General features: G+C 37.9%; 1 protein-coding gene across 1 annotated transcript in view; it reads left to right on the top strand.

Moving 5' to 3' along the window:
* Positions 1 to 15,983, top strand: part of LOC124120205 (F-box/WD repeat-containing protein 7-like) — a 67,926-nt gene that overhangs the window by 6,010 nt on the left and 45,933 nt on the right. Inside the window, exons 7-8 of the mRNA XM_046482972.2 lie at positions 248 to 320; positions 1,935 to 2,046. Of these exons, the coding sequence (XP_046338928.2) occupies positions 248 to 320; positions 1,935 to 2,046 (185 nt within the window). The remainder of the gene's footprint in view (positions 1 to 247; positions 321 to 1,934; positions 2,047 to 15,983) is intronic.

The raw sequence follows: 15,983 nt of genomic DNA on the forward strand, positions 1-15,983 counted from the left end.
GTGATAACTGTGGGTCCATCTCTCAATACTGCATTTGTGATAACTGTGGGTCCATCTCTCAATATTGCATTTGTGATAACTTGTGGGTCCATCTCTCAATATTGCATTTGTGATAACTGTGGGTCCATCTCTCAATACTGCATTTGTCATAACTGTGGGTCCATCACTCAATACTGAATGTGGACTTCAAATTCATGTCCTTACTTACACAAACCATAATTTCTCTTCACTCATTCTGTTTTCTCAGGACAGTACGAATCTGGTCAATCAAGGACAGGAAATTATTGTGTATTTTACGTGGACATACAGATGAAATTGAGGTAATTTGATCTGTGCTGTTTGCTCCCTTTGTTCTTTCAGCTAAGAAACCTGTCCATGTGTATTTCAGGGTGCCGTTGTACAAAACAACCTTAGCGCTACAACTGTCATAAGTCTGTGTTAAGGTATGGGTGTTACACTCACCTAAGCGCTAAGATCGCTTTGTACAACAGCACCCAGGTCTGTACTGGTCCTCAGTACCCCGTCATTGTTCTAAGAAACGACTCAGACGAAAATTGTGCAGTCATAATGTTTGACTTCACTGACTGTCTGTCATTTTACCCCGATGGTGAAGAGAGTTGTATAAAATTGTCAGCCACAGTTATTCTGGTTCAGAAACAATTATTTACAGGTCTTTGTGATATAGCTGGATTGTTTGATACTGACTGTCATGTACTGCAGCTTAACACTCCTTAAATAATATCGGGGTTTTTTTTAGATTATAATTTGTTAACCCAGAAATAAACAGAACATGTTCCAAACTGTAACACTGAGTACAAGTAAACATGAAATCAACACAGAGAATTCCAGTGTCTCTCATTCATGATAAAGGAACAAGAAGAAATACCATATTTGATGTATTTGGCACCCTGGTATGTTTTGAAAATTTGTTAAGATGCAGAGATTTCCTTCCCTTCTGTAGTTTTTGTAATATTTATGAAGTGCTTTTGAATTTTGTCTCCATGAGGAGGGTCATGAAAACAATGTACAGAATATTGGGACGGTCAACCAAAAATATGACAAGCAGTAGGGGAGAGTCATTATTTTTAGTACATTAGTGAATCCTAAACCTCATTACCCCTGTAATAAATGAACGGTCCCTAAGTAGTGCCAATCTTTTGGTACCCTGGGGGCCTAATAATTCAAATGGTGTCAAGACAAATACACTTTTACTGTGCATAGTACACTTCAGAGTTATATATAATATGTACAATCCTTCAAAGGATCAGTAGTTATATATATTGTTCTACAGGGTTGTTACTAAACATATAATTGCGGTTCAGAAGCCTTATGAGGAATAATCCCAGTTTCACCTGATTATGTTTCAAGCAGTGGTGTAACAATACGGCAGTATAGAATTATGTCACGATACGAGGCTCACACTGATTTACGACCTCTGTATTGTGATACATACAATGCATTTCATTGCAAGTTATATTGCTGTAAAAACATGAAGAATAACAGAAACTGTTCAACCACCAGCTCATGCAGATTCTTAAATATTTCATGGTTGGACATAAATAGCATAACAATCACAGTGCCCTCTACCAATATGTTTCTGTCTACAATATCCCATCTTTGATCTCTGAAATTTAAAAACAAATGATTTAGGGTTGTGATTCACCTGCAAAAAGAAAGAATATCAACTTGTGAAATATAAGTACTGTATCGAGATACGAATCATATCGCACCCACACCGCATTGTTACACCTCAAGTTTCAAGGTTTGTGAGCACCATACCTTTGCGCAGGGGATTAATTCACTCAAGTCACTGCATCTGAGACCTGCATCACTTTCCTCCCACATGAATGTATTTTTCATTTTTGGACAATAGAACAAATGCTCTCTTTTTTCCTCTCTTTCCCTAAATGATTATATTTCTTCATTGATTACAGTGCTTATCAAATGTCGGCAGCTATGCCTTGACCGGTTCCTGGGACAACACACTCATGCTGTGGGATGTGGAAAAGGGGAGACTACTCTTCCAGCTCTCTGGTCACACAGAAGGTAATCTCACATATGGCTTATATGACTTCATGAAAACCTGGCTGTCCAGGCACCTGTGTATGTGAGTGTGTGAAACTGGCATGGGTTTCAAGTTATTTGGCAATTTGTGTCATTGATTTTGTGTGGAACAATATGCAGATGGGCTTCAGAAAGGTAACTTGTATCTTTATGTTGAATTAAAATGCTTTGTTGCCTTGGAACAGACAGTGTCATCTGATAACTTCTAAATATTATCAGGTTGCCCAAATAATGTGTGTGCAATGGATATTGATGAATTTTACATGCAGTATAGATAAAATTCTAGTAACATAATAGCTCTTTATTGATCCAGTCATGCTACAGGATGTTTAAATTGAAAATGATGTCAAATAAACTATGTCTGTAATATATGTCTGACAAGTCAGAGACAACACTTCTTCTATGAATGGGAGATAACTCTTTCAGCCTTAGTTGGACTTGTTCATGCAGGAGAGGATTTGAATGACAGTAATTTGGAAAATATCAATGTGGATGAGGACAGAGTTGGTTCAGGGAAAACAATAAGTCTGCACCCTTGTTAATCTGGAAACCTGCTTTTACGTAAACATACATACGTATGGGGATTCTGGGAAAGAATACCGTATACATGGTGTGATTTTTTATAAGAGGTGATTCTGTGGACAATGAATGGACCCCCAGGTCTCACCCACCAGTAACTAAAAGATGGGGTCATTTTCAAAAAGGGGTCAAACAACTGTTACTTCCTTTCTTTGAACAAACTGTCAGTCCTAGATGATGCAAGGCCAATAGTGGCAGCAGAACTGTCATTGGCTCGCTTTTCCACTTTGTGTTTGCCTCAATGATCAACAGAATCTGAATCAAAGTCCATGATTCAACTGTGGCATCATTCGTCACCTTTCCAAACCAATCAAAATGTGCATATTGGTCAAAGAATCCCTCAGGAATAATTTTTTATTTTACATATGTCTCGCATCTAAAAATATACCCAAGATACAGTAAAATGTGTTCAATCATACTGTATAGTAGCGCATCTCCCCATGGGCTTTACATTGCATCTGAAATATATATAATATATGGGGGAAATATACGTGAATAATTATGCAACTAGTTGACAATTCTTTTAGCTATGCCCCTTTGCACTTAGACGGAACCCGGTCGCAAAAATGGCCATGGGAAGGGCATGAGTCGCTATTCGGCTTGTCCGAGAATAACACGAATACTGTGGCATGTAACAAAATTATGCCTGAATGGTCTTTTTCCATTGCTTGTTTTACAAAACACTCAAAAAAACTGACATAAAACATTTGGCACCTGCATTATCTTAAACATCCTGGTAGTGAGCTTTACTCATATTAATGTCAGCCAATTGTAAGTTTGATCCTAAACGATAAGAGCCAATCAACCAGCCTGTTTCACATGCCAGGTAATGTAATCATCACATTTTCTGTGACGCTTTGCAGTAATGCTCTTCACAGGGTTAGCTTTTTCTCTGGGTTCTAATCTATGTTGGTAATGGAGGTGGCATGCAGTGGGATGGAGCTTGCTTTGTATACACACTGCTCATGCATTTCCGGTACAACAATGCCTGCATGTGGAGCATGTTGACAGATGTTTCTATTTTAACTTCAAGTTTTCATGGTCATAATATGGTGTTTATAGGAAGTGTTTTTGTATTTGAAAGCAGGCACCCATGTGATGCATTTAGGGAACAATTCTTGCGTCATTATTGAAGTTAATACGTCAGTACAACATTCTACAATGTTTACCGAAAAAATTACAATACATAATTATTTCCTGTTATGGAAAATGGTGAAAGACAGGTGGATTTGTAAAACAAGTGCTTGAATTTGTCAGGCCTTACGAAGACATGATCTATGAAAATTATGAAAGAAGATCTTGAAGAGTACTTTGAATAGTTAATACGCTTCTTGTTGAAGACCATATTATGGTGCTAGGTTAATAATGTAATTAACGTATTTGACGAAATAAGCGCTCCACTCTAATAAGCACCCACTGCGATATTTACTATAAATATATTGGCTAGTGAACAATCCCAATTAGCACCCTTCTGATTGATCAATGTACAGAAGACTTACTTATTCGTGTATAATAAGCACTCATGTGTTATATGCATCCTTAATTACGGGCAATTAAATTCTTGAAAAATATATCTGCCTTGTATAATACTGAAAATACTTTGTTGACTTTCGTTGTTAATGTTAACATAATGTATTTAACATAATTGGAGTAAACTACTTGTCTCTAACTAGTGGCTATGGTGAGCATTGCAACAACTAAGAATTCAATGTGATTAAGCTTTGGTTTGGGGACTTGTAAGTGTCATCTTTTATGGGCCATGAAGAAAGCTAAAGTTGGAAATTTGTAGAAAAATGCAGAAAACATTCATCCAACATAGTGCTTTGACAAGTCCAAATTTACTACCCGGGGTACCCACCCACCTATTACCCGACCCAACCCAACCCAACCCAACCCGACCCGGGTACCTACTGCAGGCCTCAAGAGATAGGTACAAAATGTCCGATTAGGAATAGTTTGATCACAGCCCTTTAGGTACACATATGAAATGATCTGGTCATGCATACACTGAAGTTGACTGAAATTTTATCTTTTTCCAAACATACTATAATAGTCTGAAGGAATGGGAACATAGTCAGAAAGAAATGTGAACATTAGTGACTTGTAGTGTAACCATATTGTTCTACATCATTTTTGTCAATTAACAATATATCACATGACAAACCACAGGTCGGAGTAAGCCTGTGGGTACCCGGGTCCTTCTCAGTACCCACCCGACCCGAGTACCCTATATATTCCAACATACAGTAGTCTCGATGTTGAAATGAACAATTGATGAACCATCCTGACCTTTCAGAATGAGATATATTTCTATTGTGTGTATCAAAGATTTATGTCGGTCTATCTGTGAATAAGATGCTCAATAAGTTACGGGCACCTCTTCCTGAACCTGACCATCCAATCTATTTAGTCACCTCACACAGTACCTGGCTGATAGAGGAGTAGACTTGCACAAGTCTCAAAGGCAAATATTAGTTTAAATCATAATTTCTAGATTATATAAATAATAAGAACAAGTTGTCCCTCCAAGAGACTGGCATCCTTAGTACTGTCCAGTTATCTAGACTTGCCTATCTGGAGGATAGAATTACTATACTCTCATGGACTTATGATTCAGTACAGCCTTGGAGCAAGGCTAATATAAGAGGTCTACCGTACAAGTTGTCCTGCACCATGATTTTTTTTTTGGCTAAAACCTAGGAAAGTCTAGATCAAACTAACCAAGTCTAGTTATCTTGAAAACAGCAGAAGAGGAAAGGTTCTTTCAAAGAAAAAATAATTTAAAGACATGTTTTCATTGACTAAGTGTTAGTCTAGTCTACAAGGAGAGAGCTGAATTTCAGTGCTTCAATTCACTGGCTACATCAAACCAAATGACATTAAAAGATGGTACCTCAAAGATACCATAGTTTCTGCATTGATGTTGCTATAAAAGTGGAAGAATCTTGAACGTATTGTTAAACTGTGACTGTAGCTGAAAGTGGTCCAGACCCGGCTTAGCATCCCGATTCTTACTGGTATTTCAAAATGTACCCCTCGACCCAGCCCTTAATAGAAACTGGCCCTTAGTAGAGGAAATATGGTAAAAAGGATTCACCATGGATGTTGTTGGCATTCATTCTGAAATCTATGTGTCGAGATGTAGTATTTGCACCAGTAAAAAAATATAAACAATGTAACATACATAATCATTGGAATGTGAATTTTCTATTTTTAGAAAATTATTTAAAGAATATTTTCAGTCAGTTTATTTAAAATTATTTTGATTTATTTCTTAGTTGTGTTGAAATGAAGTCACAGACAAATCCTATACATTCCTCTTAAGTCATTGTAAATATTTGACACTTTTTTTAACAAATTAAAATGTCTTCCCCAGTTTGATTCAAACTGTGCCCCGAGGTAAATGACACATTCCTCCTGGTGGGGATTTCACTGGGTAATCCATTTCATGTCTGTCATAGACTAGATCATATTTCATCAACATCTGTTCAATTTGGAAAATTAATGAATCTTTGCAGACTAATAATTAAATCACATTTAGGAGTTGATAATATGCAGGAATAATAGAATTATTTGTGAAGATTAATCGTTGGTTTTATCTCAGCTCATTAGAAGCTATATCCCTATTGTTTGAGGGGTAATGAAGTGTGCTGTAAAGATTATAAAATTTGGACTTGCATGAGAAAAATTGACAAATTTTGTTAGCGGTTTAGAGTACACACAAAGAATTCCTATTATTTCGAGATGGGAAGTACCACAACTATGACACATTGTCAATATCAGTTGTCCCCTTCATTATGACTTGTAAATTTCATTCATTTTCTGATAAATTTGGTTTGACAGATGAATTAATTCACATGGGATGATGTTTTTGATTTCTGCTTGGATAAAACAGGTTGCTTGTCATTATCAATATCGGCAACTCTATCTCACTGAGGCCTTCAGTTTTTCATTGTGTACATATTTCAAATATTGTTGATTTCAACTGACAAAATCTTCTTTGAACTATTGTCGGGTTACAATCAGTCTTTTAGAAAGAAATTTTTGAATTGAGTGTTTGTGATTCTTTAATGATAATAGTGATGACACTGATTTATTTGGATTTGAGTTCATTAACCGTATAATATAAGATAAAGGCACTTTGTTTTCACCAAAATCAAATGGGGTAGAAAGGAGGTTGGCAAATAATCTATTCTAAATGTCAGTCTTGGAGAGCATGTTCTATGCACATCGGAGAGCATGTTCTATGCACATTGGAGGGAATGTTCTATGCACATTGGAGAGAACGTTCTATGCACATTGGAGAGAATGTTCTATGCACATTTGAGAGAATGTTCTATGCACATTGGAGGGAATGTTCTATGCACATTGGAGAGCATATTCTTTGCACATTGGAGAGAATGTTCTATGCACATTGGAGAGCATGTTCTATGCACATTGGAGAGAATGTTCTATGCACATTGGAGAGCATATTCTTTGCACATTGGAGAGAATGTTCTATGCACATTGGAGAGCATATTCTATGCACATTGGAGAGAATGTTCTATGCACATTTGAGAGCATGCTCTATGTACATTGGAGAGCATGTTCAAAGCACAATGGAGAACATGTTCTATTCACATTGGAGAACATGTTTTATGCACATTGGAAAGCATTTTCTATTCACATTGGAGAGCATGTTCTATGCACATTGAAGAGCATGTTCTATGCACATTGGAGAGCATGTTCTATGTACATTGGAGAGTATGTTCTATTCACATTGGAGAGCATGTTCTATGCACATTGGAGAGCATGTTCTATTCACATTGGAGAGCATGTTTTATGAACAATTGAAAGCATGTTCTATTCACATTGGAGAGCATGTTCTATGCACATTGGAGAGCATGTTCTATGTACATTGGAAAGCATTAAATAAAAAAAATGATGACCCTTCAGTTCTGTTTTTTCAAAACAAGCACTGTTTCAAATGTTATTCTGGAATTGGTATCTCCTCTCACAAAAGGAATTCCTTTGTAAACATATATTGTCCACTGAGACTAGATAAATCACAGTATTGATGTACATTCAAAGAATCCTTTCAGAAATTACATTTAATTCGGTTTCTTGAAAGGTTTCAGATCTGATTCCAAAGTTTTATCTTTTCTTTCAGTCTGAAATCTGTATAATAGGATAATAGAAATAACATTGTTTGCATTAAATTTACTGAAATCAATAAAGGTTGTGTTTGTTTATTTTGGAGATTACAGTTAAATGTTTCCTAATGATATAACATTTTATGATTGTTTAAACTTACAGTATTCCTGACTATGTTGGACACTATCGCAGCAAGAAATAACTTGTTTCTCTTTACTTCAGTAAGTGTAATGTGGTAATTAATTATATAAAGGTTAATTGTGCCGATAATCAAACTAGACATTGACATCTATAGAAAAAATGTTTGACTTTATTGTTGACAATTACAACATTCCTGAGATTGCTGTCAGTTCCAAACATGTTTGCAATTTTATTGGATGGCTGTTGAGTAAGTTAACCAATCAAACAACAGCTTGGATTTACAGCACACTGTCTGCTACAACAGTTAATGGATCAGTCCAACACACCATCTTTAAATAATGTTTATGAAATGTCGTTAAACAATTTCAGTCTTGTGTGATTTTTATTGTTGAAAACTTGAACAATCACATTAATATCAGATCTCAGTTGTAGCTACCGCTAAACAAAGATCGGAACACATCCCATTACAGGTGACATCAGAAAGACCTTTCAAGACCTTTGACCAACCAATGAAATGACTAACAAGAAGTCAACAGTCAACATTAGCAAATCAGAGAGCAGCTTTCTCGAGTAAAACAGCCATAATTTCGAACTAGTGACTTTCATTCTAGACTACATTTTGAAAACGTTTTTGACAAATTCTTGTTTCAAAATTTGATTCCTGAACTAAAGAACACTCGGGAATGTCTAATAGATGCCCGAGATTTGTAGTACTTCCCTTCATTTCAATGTTTATCCTAATGAAGCTAGAGATTTTGGCGGTATCATGCAGTCGTACAGCCAGTAACTATCATTTGGAATACCCCACGTTAACCTTTTGAAAGTTGCATGATTAGAAAACACATTCCGATTGTCACTTTCCATATCTGGTAAGCGATGCTCTGTTTTCTCAGATGAAAGGTTGTTCTGATGTGACCCGTAATGGGTTGAAAAATAAAAGCACAATTTGTCTTTTTCTTATAGCCATCATATCGATTAGCAGGTTTGTTTGTTTGTTGTTTAACGCAGCCCTCAGCAATATTCCAGCTATTTGACAGAGGTCTGTAAATAATCGAGTCTAGATCAGATAATCCAGTCATTGACATCATAAGCATCGATCCACGCAATAGGAATATATGTATGACATGCATCAACCAAGTCAACGAGCCTGACCACACGATACCGTTAGTGGCCTCTTACAACAAGCATAATTGCTTTTTATGGCAAACATGGGTTGCTGAGGACCTATTCTACCCCTGATCTTCACAGGTACTGGAGTCCACAAATCCAGACCCATCCATGCCCTAGTCTTTACACATCATAAAACCGCCTCCGTGGTCTAGTGGTAGAGCGTCCGCCCGGAGAGCGGAAGGTCCGGGGTTCGATCCCCAACCGCGTCATACCAAAAGACGTAAAAAGATGGTACTTGTTGTTACCCTGTCTGGCGCTCGGCATTAAGGGGCTAAAACAAGGACTGGTCGGCTCGGAGTCAGTATACTGTGTCTGAGTGGGGTATTCATGCTAAACTGCGGCATGGTATCTCAGTGAGCTAGCACTATAAATTGGCATCAGTCCGGACTAGTACAAGCAGCCACACAAACACATACACGTACATGCACGTCGCTATATAAGTGCAATAATCTTGGACGCGACGTTAAACCTCATTTCACCTCACCACACATCATAAATGTGATGCAATGCAACTACAGGCAAGAACCCTTCTATATTGACAAGGACGGCAGCATGTGACACATTTGTTACACAGTGATGACTTCAATATCCCTGTGTGGAGCTAAGGGTATTCTATGAACTCACGACACAGTGATGTGAAGAGGGCTAAAGCTGTGCTGCACAATCTGATGCCCTGTCTCGGGCTCTATGATGTGCCATGTGTGAAACTGGGATACTGTCTGTATGTAATTCGGGTGATTGCAACAGCTATCATAAACATCATACAATTTGAATAAAGTGTGTCTTTTCAGTGACTGCTAAGCCTGGCATCTCTTTGATAGATGTGGGTCTGCGTGTTTTGCGTTAATTTTAACACATGCAGATGTAACAATTTTTTTCAAAATTTGAATGTGCACTCTCTCGCAACCAGTTATTGCTGAGAACCAATCATCATCAACACCCTGTTACATGAAAGCAACTTATTTTACTTTTGCTCATTTTCATTAGAAGGGAGAAATAATTAGCCCCTAAATGATGAGCAAACTTGACTCTTGTTAGGAAATTTGAATACTGTAGATCATGAAGTTAACGCGACACCACAATAATGCGATTGTTGACCCCTGGCTTCAAATGCATCAGACCCATGTAGATCCAGGAAAGAAAAGGTCTTGGTGACTGACTTGGTTGATGCACGTCATTGTATCCCAATTGCGTTGATCATGCTCATGATGTCAATCACTTGATTCTCTGGTCCAGACTTGGTTATTTACAGACCGCCATCATATAGCTGAACTATTGCTGAGTGCTGCTTCAAACAACAAACAAAACAAAAAGTCAAATGTGTCCTGAAATTTATGCGAGTAGCCCAACCTTTGATCTATTAAAAACTAGCAAACAATAACACCTTTACGGTAATGTTAAAACTATAGACTTCGAATTCCATGATATAGTATGGGGTGAAACTTAACTTTAACTGCTTGACATGTGATGCACCTTCCTTGAAATGAAATGTAGGAAATTCAAAATAACACACATTCAAATGAGATAGATCAGGTTACCAAGGAAGATCGTACAGGTTCCAAGTGTCGTTATATGAGTTAGCACAATCCTTTGAACTTCATCTACCTGAGGCAACAGTGTTATCTATGAAAGTCCATTTTCCACCCTTGCCGAACTAGGCTGGAATTGCAGTCTTACATTTTGGCTGGACTAACAAGTCTACACATCGTCCAATCAAAGTCACGTTACAAACTAGACATCCAGTTCATAAACAATATGGATTTCAAAGTGCCTTTTTCGGTCGACTGCAGGATTTGCAAATCATGTGTACAGCCAAACGTCCGTCGACAGATATTTTTCAAATCTTCAATATTTCAAATGATCTGATGCACTTACCGGGATAAGACTTGTTTTATTACAATATCGACCTTTATTATCTATCAGATCATCTTGACTGGGCACCTCCATTTTGTTTGAAGCAAATGCAAATGATATGAGAGATGGAATCTGATTGGTCAACAGGAGAGACATAGAAGGGGCATAACTCAAATTGTTACTGTTGGTCACTACGATCAAGCCTGGAAATTCCAGCCTAGTTTGGCAAGGGTCAAAACTGAATTTTTATAGTCAGTTAATGCCATTGCCTCAGGAAGATGTCGAATGTAAATTAGCAGTTAACTGTATTCACCACAACTGCCATTACTCTACTACCACAATTTTGGTTCCCAATCTTCATGGCATAACATTTATGTCTTAAATGAACACATTTGCTCTGTTTAAAAAAACCCAGTCCGTATGTACAGTAACTGTAATTTCAAAATATTTCAGAAAAAACACAGAACAAAACGGGTCTAACTGGTCATAGGACAGTTGAGGTTTCTCTGTCAGAATATGCAGAAAACACTTACCGGAAGGTCAAAGAAAAACACAAATCTCTTACTGTATCTCTATTTTGTTTTCAAATTGAAACTTTCAGACTCTGATAAATGCTTGCATACTGTCAGAAGCAAACTACACAGAATATTCATCTGTTATCCATCAGATGTATTCACAAGTGAAAGCAATCAGCAGAAAATGTAAACGTTTAACAGCAATCATTTATTGACAAGCTGAAGCTAATTTTTTACATCTGGCAAAATATTTCTGATGCTTATCAGTTGGAAATTTTGGTTTGAACAGCTAGTTTGTTAACGATTCAGTTGTTAGTAAAATGTGATACATTGAAAATGCAGCATTCCGTAAGACTTGACACTAATGTTGATTTCAACCTGGTATGTCACTGTTGTACATAGCTGTCAGTCATGTTATTGACAACATTCTTATATGCAGTAATGTTCATTTCTCTAAATTCCCAAAACATCATATGTGCCTTAAAGCAAGTATCGCAGTTGAGTAAATAGATTTCAGCAATCACTTCTGAAAGAAATATACCAGACTCTTTTCCTTAAATCTTTTGGATGTCGATTTAAAAAAGGAATCGGTTTCCTCTGCAGGAGAATCATGTCAGATTTTTTTAAAATTAATGGCAGATGTAAGAGCAGCTAAAAAGTGAGGATGTTCTCAATTTAAATAAAGCCAGGTGATTTTGTCAGAAGCGCGTTGGCTGATTGGCAGCAATTGACTCAATATGTGAAGCATTCAGCCTGATTTATGGTAAATATAGCTGTCGGCAATGAAAAAATCTTGTTGATTTTTTAACACCTCACTTAATTGATTCCAACCTACTGGTATCTCCATTTCAAGAAAAACGAAGTGTTTTAAAACATCGTTTAGATCTGTCTCTGGCTTTAAAAGCTTTTGCCTCAACAAGGGAGTTTTTTCAAGCAATAATCCACATCTGTTAAGTCATATACCTTTCTTCCACACAGCAGGAGCTTCCCCAAGATGTGTATAGATAGATGCGCTCTTCTTTGTTAATGTGCAAGAGAACCCTTTTATTGTGTACGGTTGCAAGTGACCTGTGTTGGTGACTTGTGTGAGTGGGAGCTTGCTTATGTTAGTTGTTTCTGTTCATGGCTTGTGTTAGTTGCCTGTAGTGGTCTGCGTTAGTGGCCTGTGTTAGTGGTCTGCGTTAGTGGTCTGTGTTAGTGGTCTGTGTTAGTGATCTGTGTTAGTAGACTGTGTTAGTGGTATGTGTTAGTGGTCTGCGTTAGTGGTGTGTGTTAGTGGACTGAGTTAGTAGACTGTGTTAGTGGTCTATGTTAGTGGTATGTGTTAGTGGTCTGTGTTAGTAGACTGTTTTAGTGGTCTATGTTAGTGGTATGTGATAGAGGCCTGCGTAAAGGACCTGTGTTTGTGGTCTGTGTTTGTGGATTGTTTTAATGGCCTGTGTTTGGTGATGTCTGTGAGTTGGAGCTTGTGTTAGTTGTTTCTGTTTATGGCTCTTTTTTGTGTTAGTGGCCTGTGTTAGTGGCTTGTGTTATTGACCTGTGTTTGATGACTTCTGTGAATGGGAGTTTGTTTTAGTTGTTTCTGTTGATGACTTGTGTTCTGTGTTAGTGGTCTGTGTTCGTGGCTTGTGTTTGTGGTCTTTGTTAGTGGACTGTGTCTTAGTGTTCTGCGTTAGTGGTCTTTGTTAGTGGTCCTTGTTCATGTCTTGTGTTAGTAGCATGTGTTAGTGGCTTGTGTTAGTGGCCTGTGTATTAGTAATCTGTGTTATTGTTCTGCGTTAGTGTTCTGTGTTAGTGGGCTCCGTTAGTGGCCTGTGTAATAGTAATCTGTGTTAGTGGTCTGTGGTCACGGCCTGTTAGTGGTATGTGTTCATAGTATGTGTTCATGGTATGTGTTCATGGTATGTGTTAGTGGTCTGTGTTAGTGGTCTGTGTTAGTGGTCTATGTTAGTGGTCTATGTTAGTGGCCTGTGTAATCATGGTCTGTGTAAGTGGTCTGTTAGTTGCCTGTGTAATAATGGTCTGTTTTAGTGGCCCGTTAGTGGCCTGTGTAATAGTAATCTGTGTTAGTGGCCTGTGTAATAGTAATCTGTGTTAGTGGTCTGTGGTCACGGCCTGTTAGTGGTATTTGTTCATAGTATGTGTTCATGGTATGTGTTAGTGGTCTGTGTTAGTGGTCTATGTTAGTAGCCTGTGTAATCATGGTCTGTGTTAGTGGCATGTTAGTAGCCTGTGTAATAGTGGTCTATGATAGTGGCCTGTTAGTTGTCTATGTTAGTAGCCTGTGTAATAGTGGTCTGTGTTAGTGGTCTACATTAGTGGCCTGTGTAACCGTGGTCTGTGTTAGTGGCCTGTGTAAAAGTGGTCTGTGTTAGTGGTCTACGTTAGTGGCCTGTGTAATAATGGTCTGTGTTAGTGGCCTGTTAGTTGCCTGTGTAATAATGGTCTGTGTTAGTGGCCCGTTAGTGGCCCGTTAGTGGCCTGTGTAATAGTAATCTGTGTTAGTGGTCTGTGTTAGTGGCCTGTGTTAGTCGTCTGTGGTCATGGCCTGTTAGTGGTATCTGTTCATGGTATGTGTGAGTGGTATGTGTTAGTGGTCAGTGTTAGTGGCCTTTGTTAGTGGTCTGTGTTAGTGGTCTATGTTAGTGGCCTGTGTAATTGTGGTCTCTCTTTTTTATGGCATGTTAGTGGCATGTTAGTAGCATGTTAGTGGCCTGTGTAATAGTCGTCTGTCTGAGTGGTCTATGTTAGTGGCCTGTGTTAGTGGCCTGTGTTAGTGGTCTGTGTTAGTGGTTTGTGAAGTTCAAGGTTAGAAATTGGCACTAGTCCAGTAGTCCTTGCCAAACTGCCCAACAGTTAAGGTATCATAAGGACTAGTAGAAATATGCCATTTTTAGGGTTTTGCTATTTGTTATCATTATAAGGACTTAGGACTGAAAATGTTTCTATTGCTGTTAAGTTGTTTCTGTTTATGACTTGTTTTTGCCAATAGTCATTTTATTGTTTCCTTGGTTCACCATATGATCACAATGAATGAAGCCCTTTCCTTATGTTCCATGCTATGATACGGATAAGAATATCGCCGAAACCTTACTCACTTAATGACTCCATTGTGACTCAAGTCATAGACATCTATCACTTTGGTGAAACATAAACATGGATGTGATTTCTACAGACCAAAAATCATAATCAGCAAGAGTGGCATTGGCATGGCTGAGGTACAACAATTCTTCAAAAATCCTGGTATCTGAGGCTACTGTGCCCTCTAAGATACTGAGGAAATATAATGACATTCGCCTTTGCTCACTACAACGTTTTCTGCACATTCCAGCCTTGTTATGAAGTGGTTGTTTTTCAAGACTCCCACAGATAACATTAACTTTTTCCACAACCAGATGCAACAAAAACATGACAAGCTGTGCTACTTTACAGCCCTTTTAGACAGTTATTATAACTCAGGGACTCAAATATTTTTTTAAATGTCAGCATTTCAACAATTATTAACAAAAAATGGACATTTGTATGTGTTCATGTTATACACTTGAACGGACATGATAGTGGTTGACAAAAACTTAGGAGGGAGTGTAGCTCACCTCTCCCAGATTTGTAAACTAATTGACTGAAAACTATACAGTACGCCGGGCTAGATATTACACTGCACATGCTTCATTGGGACTTTTGTTACATGGTGTTGAACATCAGGGTAATACTATGAGTTATGTGTTTTCAACCTTTTCTCTATGTTTTGATCACTTATTACACATTCACAAATTACAAAGATTTCCTCAGGTTAAAATATTTGGGTCTGACAGTTAGGTACCGACCATTTGATATTCGAGGGCTGTGCTGGGATTAGATGTATCTTGTGACTGTTATCACCATCTTGTGATAAGCAGGATGGTATGATATTGCTATGATATCATGATGCCCATCTGATCTCCAGCTGGGGGCACGGGTGGCCCAGTCGTCTAAGGCACGCGATTTGCTGTGCAGAGTTACATCCCTTGGACAACCTATGATTGTGGGTTCGAATCCCGGTTCGCCCCGATTATGTTTCTAGGTTTGTCAGCACCATACCCGTGCTCGTGGGTTTCACCGAAGTGGTAAATATCTGAGACCTGCATCACTTTGGGCTTTCCTCCCACATTAAGCTGACACACCGTGATATAACTGGAATACTGTTAAAAGCGGTGTAAAACCAAACACACTCACACTCACTGATCTTCAGCTGATTGTATTGGTTTGTACAACATGGTGATGGCAAATCAGCTTTTATGAAGAGTAATGATAAACACATTTATGAACCAGGGTAGCTACAGTAAAATGTCTTTCATGATTTTCAGTATCAGATCTTATGTTGTAGAAAACATCACAAAGAAATAGAAAAAAATTGTACCATGAATATATATAAATAGGTAGCTATTTTACAAACTTGCCACATGCACCCTAGGCTTTGAGGGCTAATACAATGACTGGTCAGTATAATGTGTCTGAGTGGGATATTCATGTTAAACTTTGGCATGGTAT

Source organism: Haliotis rufescens, unplaced genomic scaffold, assembly GCF_023055435.1.
Source record: "Haliotis rufescens isolate VD_foot unplaced genomic scaffold, xgHalRufe1.0.p SCAF_3, whole genome shotgun sequence".
Taxonomy (NCBI): Eukaryota; Metazoa; Mollusca; class Gastropoda; order Lepetellida; family Haliotidae; genus Haliotis; species Haliotis rufescens.